The sequence below is a fragment of the Ovis aries genome, chromosome 15, assembly GCF_016772045.2.
Source record: "Ovis aries strain OAR_USU_Benz2616 breed Rambouillet chromosome 15, ARS-UI_Ramb_v3.0, whole genome shotgun sequence".
NCBI lineage: Eukaryota > Metazoa > Chordata > Mammalia > Artiodactyla > Bovidae > Ovis > Ovis aries.
This window is the reverse complement of record NC_056068.1, coordinates 33534026-33553412: the sequence shown is the minus strand read 5'-3', so window position 1 is coordinate 33553412 and position 19387 is coordinate 33534026. Positions and strand designations below refer to the sequence as shown.

Sequence of the window (19387 nt, the reverse complement as noted above, 5' to 3'; positions counted from 1 at the left end):
TCATACACAGTTATACACAGAAATCAGTACCTTTCATTTATACAAATAACAAGCATCTGATAAAAGATCTATTTTATAACAATTTTTTTAAAAAGAAGGGAATAAACTTAGTATGCAAGATGAATAAAACATTAAAATGCTGAAACTAAACTGACTGGGAAACTTGGTAAGTGAAAAGGCTTGCCATGCTCTGTGTCTGTGAGAGGATCATTAAGACGTTAATTCTCTCTTCCATGTGTGCATGCGTGCGCAGTCTTGTCTCACTCTTGCACTGTATGTGACCCTATGGACTGTAGCCCACCAGGCTCCTCTGTCCATGGACTTTTCCAGGCAAGAATACTGAAGTGGTTGCCATTTCCTCCTGCAGGAAATCTTCCCCACCCAAGGATCGAACCTAATGTCTCCTGTGTCTCCTGCATTGGCAGGTGAATTCTTTACCACTGAGCCACCTGTATCTATAAATTTAATGCACTGTCATTGAAATACCAAGTTTTTTTAACCAGTCAAACTGATTCTAGACTTGATATGGATATGTAAAAGTACCCTTAAAACGTTTTAAGTGAAATTTGATGGGAGTGCAAACCTTACTAAATACACTCTAAAGTTACATTAATATAAATCATATAATACTCATGCAATGAATAGACAGATCTTGAAACAGAAAAAACTCTTGAGAACCACAAGTACATATGGCAAATTGGTACATAATCAAGTTGGAATCACTAATACCCACTGACGTTTATGTAGAGAAAGAGATTATGGAATGGATGGCTCAAGGATGATAAGATAACCATTTAGGGAAACGATTAAGATGAAACCATAACACTAGAATAATCTCCAAATGAGTCAGAGATTTATATGTGAAACATGGGACTGTAGGCTTATCAAAAGAAACCTGGGAAAGTCCTTTTATAATCCCAGTAGAGAAAGTCCTTTCTAATTATGATACGCTAGAAACCATAGAAGAAAATACTGACAAACTCAAAAACATCCAATAAAAAATCCAACCATTAAAAATCATCATAAACAAAGTTAAAAAAATAACCTAGGGAACATATTTGCAACTTATATCTTAGACTAACAAACCAATAACAAATTTGACAGGATATGAACACGCAGTTCTGCCAAAATAATGTATATATATGTTAATCTCAAATATGTGAAAAAATGCTTCACCTCAGTAATATTAAAAAAAAAAATACAAGTAAAAACTACAATGAGATACTATCTCCCCTCTCAAAGTTCAAACTTTTCACAACCCTGCTTTTGTGTTGGCAAGCACTCTTATATATCACTGGCAGGGGTGGAAATTACTGCAACTCTCCACGAGGAAAGTAATGCCTCAAAAACTTCAAAAATAATAAACGTGTCTGTCTTTTGACCAACCAATTTCACTTCTAGGAATTCATCCTACTTAGTCATACAAAATTATATATGTATGTAGTTACTCACTGAATCATTGCCTGTTGTATCAAAAGACTGGAAACCATCTAAATAAATATTAATAAGAGAATAGCTAAATAACTGTGGTATATTTATCCAGTGGAATAGTATGTAGCCATAAACAACAGTGAGGGAGCCCTTAAAGCAAGTTGCAAGACAGTGTAGAATAGTCTACTGTTTATTGAAAAAACAAAAAAGAATATATAAATATAGTTGATAGTATACTGGAAGTTATACAAGTTGACTTTGGAAAGGAAAACTGGGTGTCTGGTACAACAGCAGAAGGTAAATCTTCAGAATTTGAACCAAGTGGATGTATTGTCTATTTTTAAAAATTAGCAAATACAATTTTAAAAGATTTTGCTGGATATGAAGAATGACAGGACAAACAAAAATTAACAGATGTGCCTATAATGCATAAATATCAGTGCACACACAGACCCAGTATATGCTCTTAGCCAGCAGACTGTGGAACAAAGTGACTTCAGTGGTGCGATATGATGGAAAGAGCTTGGAATATGGAGCTACCATTGCATAACTTCTAAAAATGTGATTCTCCTACAAGATAGGGTTGTGATGATTATTAAATAAGACGTGTGTGTCAATTTTACACACTTAGTCCTATACAAAACTATACAAATATTTAGTATCAGGATGGGGTTGTGTCATCCCAACCTGGCGCTTCTTTCAAGTTCTATTTTGAGAGTCGGTTCTCTTAACTTCATCAGGGAAAGCATTCTGGAAAAAATGACCTTGAATAGCAATATAAGGAGAGCAAGAGATGTCATGTGGTTGTCAGGTGGGAGGTTATCCCAGACATGTGACAGTTTGGACAAAGGCTCAGAGAAAGGAAAGGGTGAGACCATCCCAGGAGACCACAAAACCGCCAGCCTCACAGGCTGACGGGAGATGAGAGCCGACAGGTCCAATGGGCACACGTTGCAACATCATAATAGCTCACCTATCCCAAGAAACATCAGGGTGACTCCCATCAACATTTCCCCAAAACGCCTCTAAAAACAGAAGGAAGAAAATAACTCTCTAAATAGGCCACTACAATTGGGACACTTCTTTAAAACTGTTGTGTTTTCTTCATAAATTCACGAAAATTTTACATTCTATTTCATCATGTTCCCAAGATTATTTTAATATTAAGAATAGGGACTTCCCTGGTGGTTCAGTAGTTACGACTTTGCCTTCCAATGCAGTGGGTATGGGTTTGATCCCTGGTTGGGAAGCTGGGATCTCACTTGCCTAAGTGGCCAGAAAACCAAAGCATGAAACAGAAGCAATATTGTAACAAATTCAACAAAGTCTTTAAATAAATAAAAGATAGGTCTTTAAAAAAAAAAAAAAAGCATCGTGCTTAAAAAGAATACCAACACCACCACCACCCCTGCCCCTAGGAAACGATCTTTGGTAAAACTGACTTACACCAAGATGTTCCATGTTTATTCTATGGCTGAGTAGCCTAGTCAAGAGCTTGCGTGTCCTAGTCTGAAAACACCATCCTATTAGCACCTTACTGTGATAAGGTTCAGTAGTCATGTATGGATGTGTGAGAGTTGGACAATAAAGAAGGCTGAACACTGAAGAATTGATGTTTTTGAATTGTGGGGCTTGAGAAGATTCTTGAGGGTCCCTCGGACACTAAGGAGATCAAACCAGTTGATCCTAAATGAAATCAACCCTGAATATTCATTGGAAGGACTGATGCTGAAGCTGAAGCTCCAATACTTTGGTCACCTGATTAGGCGAATCAACTCATTGGAAAAGACCCTGATGCTGGGAAAGACTGAGGGCAAGGGGAGAAGGGGGCGACAGAGGTGAGATGGTTAGATAGCATCAGTGACTCAATGGACATGAATCTGAGCAAACTTAGGGAGATAGAGAAAGACAGGAAGGCTGGCATGCTGCAGTCCGTGGACTGCAAAGAGCTGGACATGACTAAGCAACTAAACAACAATGGTATGATTCATGACACCTCAGGGATAAAGGCTACTGCACAGAAGCTTCCACATTTGACTGAGGTCCTCTTGGGCACTTAAGGAACCAGAACTTGGAAAAGGGTCAAGTAGATGGCCTGCCATAGGCTGAAATTCCACTCCAGCCTTCTCTGCAGGCCGCCTTCTTTGCAAAGACTCCCACCACCCATGAGCCCCGCCTGACGCCTTCTTGACTCTCGAAGGACTAACTGGTTTAGGGAGATTTATGACTACTTGATTTGGTCCAAAATTCCTCATTCTTTTGACTCCTTTAATTTCTCTGCTGCATCATTGGGTGTGGAAGTAGAGCCCTAGAAGGGGAAGAGGCAGGAGAGAGGGGCGGTGCTGGAGATTCAGAACAGAGATTTATTTCCACGCGAGGGACAAGCGATCTGAAACCTGTGACTTGGAGACCACCCAGACTCAATGCCTCCCACCTGCACAGAACCCCTTCTATCATGCACATATTTCTGCTCTCTGGAGCCTCACTCCCTGAGGCAGAATTATTATTTGTTGATGATTAGGACCAGACTGCTGAACGCAGAAGGGACTCTGGTAAACTCAGACTGCAGCCCTCTTAACTGGCTCGCATGTTGTGAGTTTCTCTTCATTAGAAGCTGCATATTTTGCTCAGAGACTTGGTGACTAAATTAATGAGTGCCTCTTTGTGTCTCAAAGGGGAATTAGGGGTAAGCTGATGACTCTTCTTTGATCCCTTCTTCCCTCAGAGCTTGTTTTTATTACCATCAAAGGGCCTGGTGGATTACAAAATAGTTCAGAAGAACACATAATATATCTTTTCCCATTTGTTTCAGAATGGTGGAGGCTGGGGAGCCAGGCAAAAATGAAATAAGTAAAAAGAATTAAATGCTGCTGCTAACTGTCGAAATTAGGTATCAGGAATGTGGGAGATCTTCACACTGTCCTCTCTCTTGCTCTCTTTTTTTTTTAGGTTGGAAATTTTCTGTAAGAGATTTTTAAGAAAACCCTGCCATTACGGTGCTTATATTGTCTTTCTCATTCTTTGCTTCATCCTTTTGTGGCTGGTCCAGGAGCACAGGCTTCTTCTCAGTGGCAAAGAATCCACCTGCCAAGCAGGAAACAAGGATTCAGTCCTTGGGTTGGGAAGATCCCCTGGAGGAGGAAATGGCAACCCACTCCAGTACTCTTGCTTGGGAAATCCCTCGGACAGAGGAGCCTGGTGGGCTATAGTCCATGGGGTCACAAAGAGTCAGACACGACTTGTGGCTAAAGAACAAAACCCTGAGCACAGATTCCACTATTGAGTCTCTGCAGAGGGCTCCCTGTCAGGACTCTGACTTCACCTATTGGCAGACCTCTTGCAAATCTGAGAAGTTTCTCCAAGTGGCGAAGGAGAGAGGGAGGGAAAGGGGATGGAAGAGGGAAGACCAAGACCCCTCACTTACAGGATCAGCACCCCCCAGGAGCAACTAAGACAGATTCTGAGCAGAGATGAGAGCTGCTACTCTTCACTTGACTAATGCCTGAGAACCAGAATCCAAAGTGAAATCTGAAAATACAGACTTCCAGGCTCCACCCCCATCACCCTGGGGCTGGAGAGGTGGGAATACATCATTTTAAAAGCTCCCTTCTGTTGTATCACCCGATGTGGGAATCACTGCACCAGGCCAACACTTAGCCTCATGTTGGTGGGGCTGCAGTGTGAGCTGGAAGATTTAAGCTCTAACAGTTTGATGCAACCTGCTGCTCCACTGTGGACCCCTCTGTTAGCTTACTGTTTGCCCTGATGGTGCCTGGAGATCTCAGTACTCCCTTAACCACCCTGTTTGTTCATTTTCACTGTCTTTTAGCTGTCTCGTCCCAGTGGGCAGCTCTGGTTCTGCCCTTTCCTGATGTAGGTAACTAGTAATCCAAATTCAAGCTGGAACACTGTGACCATCCCACCAGGTATCCTAAAAGTTCCTCAAACTGTGTATATGAGTTCACTGGGCTCTCCTTTCTCAGCCAGCTTTCTTTCCTGGCTTCTGTGTTTCTAGCGTTAGGATCATAATTCTTGTCTCCCAGGCTTGAAATTCACATTATAACTGCTTCTTTCCATCCCTCCCCATACTTCATGCTCTCTCTAATCAATCACAAATCATTACTCTTTTCAAAAGTTTACATTCATGGGACTACCGTGGTAGTCCAGTAGTTACCGCTTACAACGCAGGGGGTGCTGGTTCAACCCCTGGCTTGAGAGCTAAGATCCCACATGCCTTCTGGCCCAAACTCCAAAGCATAAACAGAAGCAATAGTGCAACAAATTCAATAAAGACTGTAAAAAAAATTTATATTCACCATCTCTTCCTTCTGGGCACATGGCCTCTGTCCCAGCTCAGCCCTCTTTACCTCTCACCTGGAACACTGAATGCCCTAAAGGTGAACTCTCACCCTCCAGTTGGTCCCAATGCCCTCTTCCACCTCCATCATTTCCAGCCCCACCTCCACCCTTTAAGGTGTTCACAGCAAAACCTGACCACTCTTCATAAAGACTTTGTTGTTCTCCAAATCATAAACCTTCAACAGCTTCTTTTGCTTCCTGAATAAAGCTTAGACATTTTCTCAGTGATCTGGCCCAACTCCACCCTTATCCACCCACGTTTCTTATGCTCCCATAAAGCATTATCGTTCATGGATCCCTCAGAATCGCTCCCATTCAGATATTCTGAGCCCCTGCGCTTGCCATTTCCTTCATCTGGACTTCCACCCACTTTGTTCTCGTGTATGAAAATGTCACCCATCCTTGAGTTCAAGGCCTGAACTCGAAAGTCACCTTCTCCATGAAGACTTCCATGATCACCAGCCAGATGGGAAATGCCATACTCCTGATTCCCAAGATGAATATACTTTCCTTAGGACACTTATCCTGCCCTGTTCTTCCTGAGATTATCTAATTATATACCATAGCTTTTTATTTTTTTTCTCACAAGACTATACATTTCTTTAGGGTATGTTTCTTCCATCTTTTTCTTTTAAATTTATTTGTTTTTAATTGAAGGATAATTGCTTTACAATATAGTATTGGTTTCTGCCATATACCAATATGAATCAGCCTCTTCCCTCTTTTTTAAAATAGTCATTTAATTAATTTATTTATTTGGCTGCACCAGGTATTAGCTGCAGTGCAAAGGATCTTTGATCTTCACTGTGGCATTGTGGCAGGATCTTTAGTTGTGTCCTGTGGGATCTAGTTCCCCGACCAGGGATCTAACCCAGGGCCCCCTGCGTTGGGAGTGCCATTGGACTTAGCCATTGGACCACCAGGGAAGTCCCTCTCTACTCTTTTTATATTCTCCCCTTTGTCTAACCTAATGCTTCTGTTTTATGGGGTTTTTGCGGGGGGTGGGCCGGGGGGTGGGGGTCGGCTTCAAGACACGTAGGATCTTAGCTCCCGGACCAGGGAATTGAACTCACATCCCCTGCACTGAAAGGCAAAGTTTTAAGCACTGGACCAACAGAGAAGTCCCTCTAACCTAATGCTTTGCACAAAATAGTTGCTAAAAATCCTAAGTATTGACAGAATAAATTCATAATAGATTGCATTGGAACAAAGAAGGTTGATCTTCAGGTGGTACACTTAATATTACATATGCAATATTAGATGCTGGAATATTTCCACTCTGATTGGTCACTTGGAGAAGGAAATGGCAACCCACTCCAGTACTCTTGCCTGGAAAATCCCATGGATGGAGGAGCATGGTAGGCTACACTCCATGGGGTCTCAAAGAGTCAGACACAACTGAGTGACTTAGCTTTTCGCTCTAGGCCCCTGGTTGCCCCCCCCAGTTGCCCTGGATCCTCCTCCAAGAGTCCCTGAACCCCCTGGATAACTCCACAACTAAAGAGAGGATACTTGACACAGCTCTTGAAGATCTCCAGAGTTAGTTAGTGCCACGATGGTAATCTTGAATATCATCCAGGGTGGAGCAGCAGCATAATCAAACAGGGTTAATGAAACTGACATTTAAACAGGATACTGTTCTCATCTGGGCACAGAAAGAACTAGAAACATAGACATAGTTTCTGCACACTTTACAGTAGTCACGCTCTAGTGCGGATGGAGGGCATATTAATGTTTGTGTGATGACTAGTGAGGGCAGGTGGGTATTACTATTAGTAATAACACCAACCAGATTTAACAAAACACTTTTACTAACCTAATTTAATTTTCACCAGAACTCTTGGAAGCAACTGGTATTACTGATATTACCTCATTTTACAAGTGGACCGATAGTCCCAGAGAACCAGATAGACAGCACTGTGGCCAGGTTCCTGCCATTAGAATACATGCTCTCTGAGTGCATGGAGTTCTCCACTGTTTTATGTTGCTTTAGCATCAGGCAGCAATGATGCTGCACCCTCGAGAGAGAGAAATAGAGAAAGAGAGAGAGGGAGGGAAGAACGAGAGAGAAGGAGGGCAAGAAAGAGGAAGGAAAAAAAGAAAGAGAGGAAGGGGAGAGAAAGATGAAGGAGAAAGGAAGAGAAGGAAAGGAAAAAGAGAGAGTGAGAGAAAGAAACAAACTTATAAAAATTTCGTGGTCTTCCCAAGCCTTTCAGCCCCACACCACATCATACTAAGCATATTAAAATATACTTGAGGGACATCCCTGGTGGTCCAGTGGTTAGGACTATACACCTCCCCTCCTAAGGACAAGGAGTTCGATTCCTGATCAGGGAACTAAGATCCCATAAGTTGTGTGTATATGAACTTTAACTTTTCTAAGTGTAAAAATATTGCAGTATTTTTATAGTTTTCTTTTTTATTTCTTGGTGATCACTGCACTTATAATCAGGAATTCTGCCAATGATGAAAAACTGCAGCTTGTTTCCAAACAGGTAAAAATCTTGTGATAATAAATGTAACAATTAAAAGGCATTATAACATCTCCATAGATTTAGTGAGGTACCTACTAATTTTATTTTCGGTGTCTTCTTTCCATATTGTGAAGCTGATTGCATTTTTTAGGTCTTCAGCATTTTTAGATCTCCAGCATTAGCCTTGGAGCAAAAATCCTTGGTTGAGTAGGTCACCCACTGTGAACTTAATGTTGACACTTGAAGTACCACGGACATGCCATCCACCACCCTCTCCCCAGGGCATCCTGGTACATCTTCAGGGGCAGCAGAACTTTGCTTCCACAGTGGAGCCATTCCATCTCCCAGGGGCCTCTTCTGGAAACTCACTCCCCACTCTGGATCTGGCAGCACCAGGGGGACACCAGAAGGGAAGCTGTGCGTTCAGAGGGCTTGAGGCTGGCAAGCTCTCCGTCTCGTCAGTCCCTGGGCCCAGAGGGAGAGGCACAGAGTGGGTTAGCAGTGAACACTGTTTACTTGGCCAACCTGAGCACATTCCCAGCCCAGGCCGCAGTCAGAGATGATGCTGAGCAGTCCTCCTTTACTTTGGGGGTTGCTATGACAGCCAGGAATTCGCAAACCAAACCAGACCTAAAGAAGAATTCTGTCCTTGGCCCCAAAAGTTAGTGGTTCCACGCGGTTCTGCTTGTGGTTCCTGCTGTCCCCTTCGACATCTACCAGATTTAAGAATCTCTAAAAGGAGGATTTGGAGACATCCTAACAGAAAGGCAATTTCCAGGCTGGCCAAAGCTGTGTTAGAAAGAATTTAGGTGTGATTGAAGAAACTTCTTGGCAAGAAATGTTGGAAAATATTACAGGAGATCCCAGAGAAAACCTCATTATTCTCTCAAAAAAATCTTTTGTATTTGTTTAGTGTTCTGTGGTTTGCTAAGCACATTCACATAAATCATCTCATTGAATCTACACATCTGCCCAGTGAAGGAGTCAAAGTTGATATTATTATTATTTTCAACCAAAGACAGGAAATTGAGGCTCAGTAAGAACAAGGTCAAGCAGCTAACAAGCAGCAGATTTGAGATGTGAATATAAACTTTCTGACTCAAGATTTAGCTCTTTGAATTAGACCATGATGATCTCCGAAAGATAAACTAGGTCAAGTTTGATATGGACAACTTAGGAGCAGATTTTTTTTTTAATATTTATTTATTTGGTTTGGTTGGGTCTTAATTGTGGCACTCAGGATCTTTCATTGTGGTGCATAGGATTAGTTTCCCTGAAGCTTGTGGGATCTTTGTTCCCTGACCAGGGATCAAACCCTTGTCCCCTGCATTGACAAGTGGGTTCTTAATCACTGGACCACCAGGGAAGTCCCAGGAGCAGATTTTTTTTTTCAAAGTAAGTGATGTTTCAGATGAGTGAATTTTTTAATTGTGATAAAATACACAGAACATAAAATTTATCAGCTTAACCATTTTGAAACATATAGTTCAGTGGCATTAAGTACACTTACATTGCTGTTCAACCATCACCACCGGCCATCTCTAGAATTCTTTATCTCATAAAACTGAAACTCTGTACCTATGAACACAACTCCTCATTTCCCCTCTCTACCCCACCCCTGAATTCACCATTCTACTTTATGTCTCTATGACTGTACTGCTGCTGCTGCTAAGTCACTTCAGTCGTGTCCGACTCTGTGTGACCCCAGAGATGGCAGCCCACCAGGCTCGCCCATCCCTGGGATTCTCCAGGCAAGAGCACTGGAGTGGGTTGCCATTTCCTCCTCCAATGTGTGAAAGTGAAAAGTGAAAGTGAAGTCGCTCAGTCGTGTCCAACTCTTCATGACCCCATGGACAGCAGCCTACCAGGCTCCTCTGTTCATGGGATTTTCCAGGCAAGAGTACTGGAGTGGAGTGCCATTGACTGTGACTACTATACAAACTTCATATAAGTGAAGAACTGAAGCACATACTCCATTCAGCATTTATCCTTTTGTGACTAGTTCTTGTCACTCAGTATAATATCCTCAAGGTGTTTATGCATGTTATAGCGTGTGTCAGAATTTCCTTCCATTTTCAGGCTGGATAATATTCCATGTGTGGATACATCACATTTTGTTTATTTATTCATCTATGGATGGACATTTGGATTGGTTCCACCTTTTGGCTATTGTCAATGATGTTGCTATACATAATGGGTGTACAGATACCTTTTTGAGTCCCTACCTACAGTTCCTTTGAGTATATGCCTAGAAGTCGAGTTGCCGAGGCATATGGCAATTCTAGGTTTCATTTTTTGAGGCATCGACATGTTGTTTCCCACATGTACATCCCCACCAGTAGTGCACAAGGGTCTTCCTCTCTCCACATCCTTACCAACACTTGCTGTTTTCCTGTTTTTTTTGATATGTCATCCCAGTGAGTACGTGGCCTTCCCAGGTGGCTAAGTGGTAATTTGCCTGCCAAGCAGGACATGAGGGTTTGATCTCTCGGTCGGGAAGAAGCCCTGGAGAAGGACATGGCAACCCACTCCAGTCTTCTTGCCTGGAAAACCCCATGGACAGAGGAGCCTGGTGGGCTCTGGTCCATGGGGTCACAAGAGACACGACTGAAGCAACTTTGCACGTACACATGCTCCTATCAGAAGGATGAGTTAGAGTGTTATCTTTAACGAACTTTGGAGGAAATGCTCTGTGTAGGCTGGCCAGTCATTGATTTTTCCGCCTCTGTGGCGGATATATGTAGGGCCTGGGCTAGGCAGCCAGTGCACAGGGTCTGCCAGCCCTGTCTTTGTGCTGGACACGTCCTCCAGGAAGTGAGAGGGGAGAGGGGAGGGCCCCAAGGGCCCCACCCTCCGCCTCGAGTCCTTTGCTCCTTCTGTTTCTTCTGCATGCCGTGCTATGGCTGCCACGGGTGCGCATGAAACGCTCCTAAGATTCATCAGTTTTCTATCCTGGCTGAGAAATACGGGGAACAGAGAAGAAATGACCAGGCCCAATCAGGTCATGTCAGTTCCGACCATTTACACTCCTAATAATACTTTTCTCACCTTCATAAAAAACTTAAAAATTCACAATGTTCTAGCATGTGTATTTTCTTCAGATGAAAAACTGAGGCTGAGAGAGGTTAAATAACTTGTTCAAGATAACTAAGTAAGCGACAGTGCCAGGAAGGGCTCAGAGCTGGTCTCCTGACGTCACACCTCTTGCTCTGTCCACTCCTCCCCACTGCGTCCAGGTCAGCGGTTTCAGGCCACAGCTATCCTATACTCTCACTGCTTCATGGGAACAGTATGGTCAGGGGAGATGCAAAGCGACACAGGACTCAGAGAGCTGGGTTTGTGTCAGGAAGTTGTTCATGTGTTGTGGTCAGGAAGACGGGGGAGGGTGGTCATCCCCCCTGGCCCCTCAGCGTGGCCACTGCAGACACCAGTCTTGCCACTGAGCAGCTGCAAACAGCTGCTCATAGCTCCCAGCACCTCAGCCTACAAACAGAGGAGCTCCTCACAGGACACCAGTGTCGTACACAGGCTTTGGATATATATTGTCCTCAGTTTTATTCGATGGCTTTGACAGCCGCATCCATTACTAGGAGAAAAAAAACTCCCAGCTCTTCCTGGGCCCCCGTCACACGTGTTTCTGCCAGCAGACACCACGCACTTCTCCGTGCTCATTCCTGACCTTTCAGGAGGAGGCAGAGCCACTCTGGGTGATCATCGTCCGCACTGCTGGAAAGACAATGGGCTGGTCTCTAGGCAACCGGTCTCCAGCTTGGCTCTGCCTCCAACTTGAGTATGTCTCTGAGACAGCCCTCCCCGGGCTGGGTTGCAGTCAACAAAGTGAGGAAGCTTGACCAAAAGGAACTCAGAAAACCCATCCAGCTTGATAGCAGAGGCAGCAGCTGCACAGAGGTGGAACGAATGCGGGCTCACGGCTGGAACACTTCCATTAGGGCTGGGTGAGTGGAAAGCACAGGAGAGCTCATGCAGCTGGGGACAGCGAGTGCCGCATCCCCAGCTAGGAAGATAGGAACGGTTTCTGTCTTCTGGCTTGGATGTTTGTGCTCTCTGCCCTGTGTTTACATGTTACAGAGGAAAGCATGCTCCTGGATTCTCTGGAAAATCACTTAGGTCTCTGTCTGGCTGCAAAATGAAGCCAGGTGTGGGTCTGCTTACCTGCCCAGCTGACGACCAGAGCAGATCTGCAAGAGACGTGGCCAGAGCACTGAACTAGGCATCACTGAAGCGCTGGTCACTTCTGTGCCGTGTGGCATTAGGCAAGTCCCTGATCCTCTCTGAGCCTGAGCTCTTTTCAGTGAAATAAGGATGCTAAATCAGATGCCTCTGCTCATCTTTGCGATAAAATGAACTGAAATTTAGTGCTTAACCTCATTCCTGTCTCACAGACTTCCATTGGACATCTTGTCTTGTGGGTAGTTCTGAGTATTATTAACCAAAGAAAACCTTTGGAGTTTCATCTCATCATAGAGATGGGGAATGAGAAAGGGAGACAGCACAGAAATACTTTGACTACTCCTTTTGCTGTGTGTTTATAAGGCAGTCACTTCAAATCACCCTTAGAGGGAAGAGATGTTCTTTCTCCCCTTCTTTGAGCAGTGACAGCAGCCCTTGCAGAACTGGTTTGTAATTAAGAGGGAACGTAGAGGGAGCCGCAGTGTGCTGAGCAGCAGAGTGCCCTGTATTAGGTGCTTTCTCTATATATGTGTGTGCACGCTAGTTGCTCAGTCGTGTCTAACTCTTTGTGACCCCATGGACTGTAGCCCACCAGGCTCCTCTGTCCTTGGATTCTCCAGGCAAAAATACTGGAGTGGGTTGCCATTCCTTTCTCCAGGGGATCTTCCTGACCCAAGGATCAAACCCAGGTCTCCTGCATTGCAGGCAGATTCTTTACTATCTGAGCCCCCAGGGAAGCCTGCTTTCTCTGCATAGTTTCACGTAATCATCTCAAAAATTGTATGAGAACCCTTACAGATGACCCGAAGTCATAGAGGCCAAGCGAAGTTAAGAAACTTCCCCAAGTTAGACACAGTAAAGAGAGCTGCAGAAATTCAAAATCAGCCTGTCTTCTTCCTAACTCTGAACTTCATCCCTGAGGGCATCACTTTAGCAGGAATTGAAAGTAGGATGTTGTGAGGAGCTGGGAAATCCCAGATCTAGCTGACCTCAGGGAAGAAGGTGGTGTGGAGAGCCAAGATTCCAACTTCTTAGGATCAACTGCATTAACCTTCTCTGTTTTTCATCTTGCTTCTTGACTCTTCTGAGAGCACCTAAAAACCCCACTGGGGTGGAGGGACAGACCTATGCCTCTGGGGTCCTGGTAGGTTTCAGGGAGGCAGGGGTCATTTCTTCACTGACAAATGTCCTACAGGAAGCCCGACCCCTACCAAGACCCCACCTTCTCAGCTGACCATGCAGATCAAAGCTGGGGACTGTGGTCTCACAGTGTGGGATAGAGCAGGGCACACTGTTCTCACCTCTCCCCTGTCACACTTCCTCTGCCTCAGGAGGACCCCTCATTCCTTAGCCTCCGTCAGCACACAGGGCTCCTCAGACACAGCCTCAGTAAGGGCTGTCCAGTCAAGACCCCCTGATAGCCACTGGGGCCTCTTACCATACAGCCATACAGAAAACCAGCGCACTCAACAGCCGTGGCAAGAAGTGATGTCCTTGTGGGACAGGAAAGAATATGTGAAGATAACCTTTTTTTAAGAGAAAAATAAAATGAGACAAGACCTTTTATTGTGTCTTTTTGTTTTGTTTTTTATTGCAGAGAATGTAATTCTATGAACTCAAATTTTAGTTGGAATAAGTATTTACTGAGTCTCCTATGTGTTATATACTGTGTGAGACACCTTCATCAGAATCTCATTTCTTCCCCATTACAGCATCAGGAAAAGAGAAAAAGCCTCCGTGAACATCGAGTGACCTATTCAAAGCCACAGAGAACCCAAACTGTCTGCTTTGCAGTGCGCAGCTCCTTCCATTCATTATCTGTCAGCTGCACGGTCCTAAATGCCCTCAGAAATGTGTCTTCCTCTAAGAGATCAGAGCACAGGCGGATACTGGAATACAAAGGGATGAGAAGACATGGTCCCTCGTTCCAGGTGTCCTGCAAGATGAGACAGCAGCACAGATCTCCTTCCCCTCCTGCTCAGGGAAGCTACCTGGATGTCTCCTCCACCAGGTACAGGGTCCTGCCATCAGTTCCACACCCGTCAGAGTATTTCTCACTCTGGTTTGTGATTGCTTCTTTGTTGTCCATCTTCCTTAACCCACCATATGCTTCTGGAGGGTGAGGACAACTTTTGCTTTGTTCACCATTGACTTCCCAGTGCTTGGCGCCTAGTAGGTACTTAACAAGGATTTACTGAATTATTGATTCCAACTAAAAATAGAAAAGTGGGTGAACAGATAGATGTGGTTTATCATTTTTTATGAGTTACGGTGTCTCAAGTTAAATTGATTTTTCCCTTCCTGACAATTAACTTACTTGACTCCCTAGGAGCAATTATCATCAAAAGTCAGTGAGGGCTTTCCATCTTCTAACTTTAAATCCTGGCTCAGTCGTTTACTGACCATGGAATGAGATGCAGTTTACTTAATCACTCCATTAGTGATTGGTATACTCATTTAAATATGTTATAGTGAGGCTTATTGATGACATATAATCCCTGGAATATCTTAGAAGGTCTATAATTATAGCTTTAATCTTAGCATATATAACAACATAATTGATCACTTATCTTTGGTGTCTCTTGTCTTGTACTCCCTCTCCCACCCACAACGACCACTGGATATTTAATCTGGCTTATCTTTCTCCCAAATATCTTTGGTTTGTCTCACCACCCTCACTTCATCTCCCCATTTAATGCAGTAGGTTCTAACCAGTTTCTCTTCTTCAGATTTTTCTTCCATTGTTTTATGCAGACCCTGCGGTGGCTCTAGAATTCCTCTGGAGAAGAGATTTCGGGTGGCTCTCTGGCTCCGCTTGGAGTAGGGGGAGTAAGGGACTTGTCTTGAGATTGTACATGCATATCACTTTACAAAATGTTGAGAAAATGTAATTGTTTATATTAAAGCATAGGGGTAGAGAGCCTGATGGATAAGAAAGGGTACTAAAGCTTTCGACCCTTGGCCAGCCTGCAGGATCCCCTTTGGGCACTGCCAATTTATATCTCTTAAAATATGGTTTCCATCAAAGTCATTTTTACTAAATTTTTCCCAGGGAGCCTGGAGAAGGTGTAGAGCAAGTTCCAGAGTCCAGTCCTTTGCCTCACATTCAGGACTCCTCACGATTTTGCTGCAGGCTAATTGTTCCAAAGCATTTTGCGCCACCAATTCTTCATTGCAGGGATTTCATGCCATTCACTGCCCCCTGAATGCACCCCAGCCACTCCCAACTCCATGTTTCCATTCAGGAGTGCCCCTGCCCCTCAGTGGGCCTCCCCTGGTCCTCTCATCTAGTGAAATTCTCTCCATCCCCCAAGGCCTGGCTCAAGAAGGGTCCTCCCAGGGAACCTTCACAGCCACCCAAGCCCACAATGCTCCTTCCCTTCCTGGAATTCCCAGTGTTTCTTGTTGTCAGGATAATTTATTCCGGCACTTAACTACATAACTTTTGTGTTTGTTGTGGAAACATTTCGCATGTTGATGCTTCCTCTCTCACTGGACTGAGAGGTCCATTTAGGGTAAGGACTGCTGTGTACCTCTTCAGATCCCCATGGCACCCAGCCCGATCACTGTGAACACGGCATAGGTAGGCTATGTGTTTCTGAGTTACAGAGCCGTCCCGGGGCACTCTGCTGCCGGGCAACAGATAGGAGGCTTCAGATTCAGAAATAGTCATCTCCAGAGACCTGTGGACTCTCCTCAAGGAGCAGATCCCCAGTATAGACTGGCTGTAGGACTTTAGATCTGGGGAAACTGAATGTTATGACCCAATTTCAGCAAAACTCATAAGAAGTTGGCATTTCCTATGCTTTGTTGTTGTTTAGTTGCTAAGTCATGTCCGACTCTTTACGATCCCAAGAACCGCCAGGCTCCTCTGTCCGTGGGATTCTCTGGCCAAGAATACGGGAGTGGGTTGCCATGGCCCCCTTCCTGGCCCAGGGACTGAACGAACCCTCTTCTCTCAGGTCTGCTGCATTGGCAGGCACGTTCTTCACTACAAGTGCCACCTGGGAAGCCCACTGAGCCACCAGGGAAGTCCCATTTCCTATACTACCAACTGACTGATAGCTTAGAGCTGAAGGCGTTTTGTTATCTTCAGCTTGAGCAATGTAACTTTAAACACACGTCTGCCTGCACCCACATACATCTGTCTTTATGTGCACACCAGCCCTCATGCAATACAAGGTGTCACCAGTTCATCAGAAAGGCCACCAGCAGTGAAGGAATAGAGATGGGGCTTTAAAACTTACAAAAATATCTCCTTTATAAAGAAACAAAAAGTATAAATATAAAGAGATAAAAGAAATCTGGATGAAGTGTATCAAAAATCTTTGTACTATTTTTGCAGCTTTCATATATCTGAACATATATCAAAATATTAAATAAAATTTCAAGACAGAAATGACAAAACGTCGCTTTCTCTATAAGTTACCTTCCTCCCTTCCTCAGCCTTTAAGAGAACTAACATTTTTTCAACATATTCATTTGTGAATTGTATTTATGAATGTTTTTTCCTATTAGACAAGAAATATAAAATGGAGAACAAAAATAGAGACTTTTGAAATATTTTATTTTTAATATAAAATAACACATTAGAATATTAATATTGGAATAGAAGAGTTTTAATATTTGGGGACCTGGGGCAAGATAATTAACCTCTCTAGGTTATAGTCTCCTCAGCTTTAAATGTTTTATTTATGTATTTATTTCTTCGGCTGTGGTGGGTCTTGGTTGCAGCATGTTGCATCTTTAGTTGCAGCATGCGAACTCTTAGCTGTGGCAAGTGAGATCTAGTTCCCTAACCAGGGATTGAACCTGGGTCCCCTGTATTAAGAGTGGGGAGTCTTTAGCCACTGGGCCACCAGGTAGGTCCTTCCTCCTCTTTAAAATGGAATAAAAATTGCCTATCCTTTCGCATTATCATAAGAATTAATAAAAAGATAAATTAATATGCTTCCTTGTCCATAGTTGGTGCCAAGATATACTAATTCCAGATGTTTAAAAAATGTCAATAGCCGAGTTCTACTCACTTTGTGTGCTCAACGCCTAAAAAAGCATCTGGCACAGAGTAGATGCATAATAAATAGTTGTTGAAGAAGGTGGGGGGAGGGGGAGGGATGGGTGAGGAAAGAGGGGGTGGGGAATGCTAGAATTTTACTGGCGCAACTCTCACAGCTGATCCCAAAGCCCCAAAAGCAGCCCTCGCTTTCCCCTTCCCTTCTGATCGGCCTGGTGGGAGCGCCATAACCTCTCCAGGCCTGTGCTCTCATCTATGAAATGGGGTTGGCTCGTGGCAATCGGAAAAGACAAGCTAATTAGGGAGGACTGTACATCTCCTGGCTTCTAAAGGCGCAGGGAGAGAGAACTGGTTGAAAGTGTGATGGAGCAGCCTGCCAGGCCCAGGGATGAACCTCTGCTGCGCACAGGGCAGACGCCGCCGCCCGCCGGAGGCTGGCCCCAGCTCCACTCTGCGGGCACTGGGGTGAGGTCGTGCCTCCTACGGCTGAAGGAGCTGCCGCCTCCGCAGGGACATCCAGAGGCCGGGGACCAGAGAGTGCAGGTCCAGGCTTTCTCAGAGCCCCAGTGCTGTTGAGCCCTGAGTGTGGCAGTCACTGCGGTCTCCTCCCACCGCCGGGGGTCCTGGTGGGCAGAGCCCCAGGCACCTGGGAGCGCGCGGCGGCGCCCCCAGGGCTTCCTTGACGGGGTCCCTCGCACAGAGGAGGTAATCCGTGTCCTCTGCCTTCTTTTCTGAAACAGGATGATACCCGTTTTGCCCAGGGCCACGTGCAGGGTGGTCTGCACCAGGGCGTCCCAACGGACCCCTTTGCACCGAGTTCTGAACCCCCGTCCGCTTAGCTCGGCCCGATCCTAGGGTGGGCTGCTGGGATCATCGCCGAGAGGGAAAGAGCGAGGACCGAAGGCCGAAGGGAAGACGGGGAAGTCAGGCGCACGCGACCAGACCCGCACTTGACAGCCCCGACCGTCAGGCTGAGCCGTCCGGAACGGTGGAGTTTCACCCCGACTCAACGTGGCAGGGAGGGCTGGGGAGCGGAGAAAGAGTGAGGAAGGAAGGGAGAGGAGCGAGGAGGTGGGAGAGGCAAGGAGAATGCAAAAGCGAGAGAAATGGAGAGAGATGGAAGCCGAGACAGCGCAGACTTGTGCGGAAGCCAGTGTGTGTGTGAGCGAGAAAAGGATGCGCGAGCGAAGTGGAGAGATGAGGACGAAGTGAGGACGGAGACCGAGGAGACTGACAAGGCCTCATCCTCGCTCGTGGCCCAAGTGTCCCCGGTTCTCTCCTACAGGGTCGATCCCACACCGGCCCCCGCGCGGCCGCACGCCCTCATCCTCCCCGCGGCCGCCAACACAGCGCCCCGCCCCGGGCCGACCTCCGCCGACCCCCGCGGCTGCCCGGCCGGCGCCCCGCGCGCCCGGAGCGCTGGGGGGGAGGGAGCAGCGAGCGAGCGAGCGAGCGAGGGAGGGGCTGCCGGTGGGAGGCAACCATGTGGTTCCAGCTCACTCTTTTTTTTTTTTCCCCTCTCTTTCTTCACTCCTTTTTCTTTCCAAACAGGGAAAAGTGTTCCACGAAGCGGTAGCGTTTTTCCATCTCGTCTTTTCCTCGCTGACCCGGGTCCCGGCTCCCGTCCGGGTGCAAGCTGGTGGGGCGAGCACTGGGAGCCCCTCTGCGCGGGGCGCGGGGACCCCGGAGCCGGGCGCGGGGCGTGGGGCCGTTCCCGCGCCGGCACATGGCTGCAGCCGCCCCGCGCGCACCCCGAGTCGCCGCGCCCAGCTCGCCAGAGGTCCGTCGGCTGCTCTGTGCTGCGCCCCGCCGCCACCGGAGCCAGGCAGCTGCTGAGCGGGGAGGAGCCCGCGCCCGGGCATCGGGATGACCCTCCTTGTCCTGCTGGGGCTAGGTGAGTGCCTGGGGAGTTCGGGAG

The 19387-nt window shown here is 45.9% G+C and overlaps 2 protein-coding genes across 3 annotated transcripts in view; both read left to right on the top strand.

Annotated features, from left to right (window-relative positions):
- Positions 1 to 18575: 18575 nt before the first annotated feature.
- On the top strand, positions 18576 to 19305 carry LOC121816659 (skin secretory protein xP2-like). Its single transcript, XM_042232820.1, has 2 exons — positions 18576 to 18935; positions 19021 to 19305. The coding sequence occupies exons 1-2, from the start codon at positions 18576 to 18578 to the stop codon at positions 19303 to 19305; spliced, it is 645 nt and encodes a 214-aa protein (XP_042088754.1).
- CLMP (CXADR like membrane protein) overlaps positions 19015 to 19387 on the top strand; it is a 114657-nt gene continuing 114284 nt past the window's right edge. For both annotated transcript variants that reach the window (XM_015100968.4, XM_015100967.4), the window contains exon 1: positions 19015 to 19363. In XM_015100968.4, the coding sequence (XP_014956454.2) occupies positions 19336 to 19363 (28 nt within the window). In that variant the 5' untranslated portion in view covers positions 19015 to 19335. The remainder of the gene's footprint in view (positions 19364 to 19387) is intronic.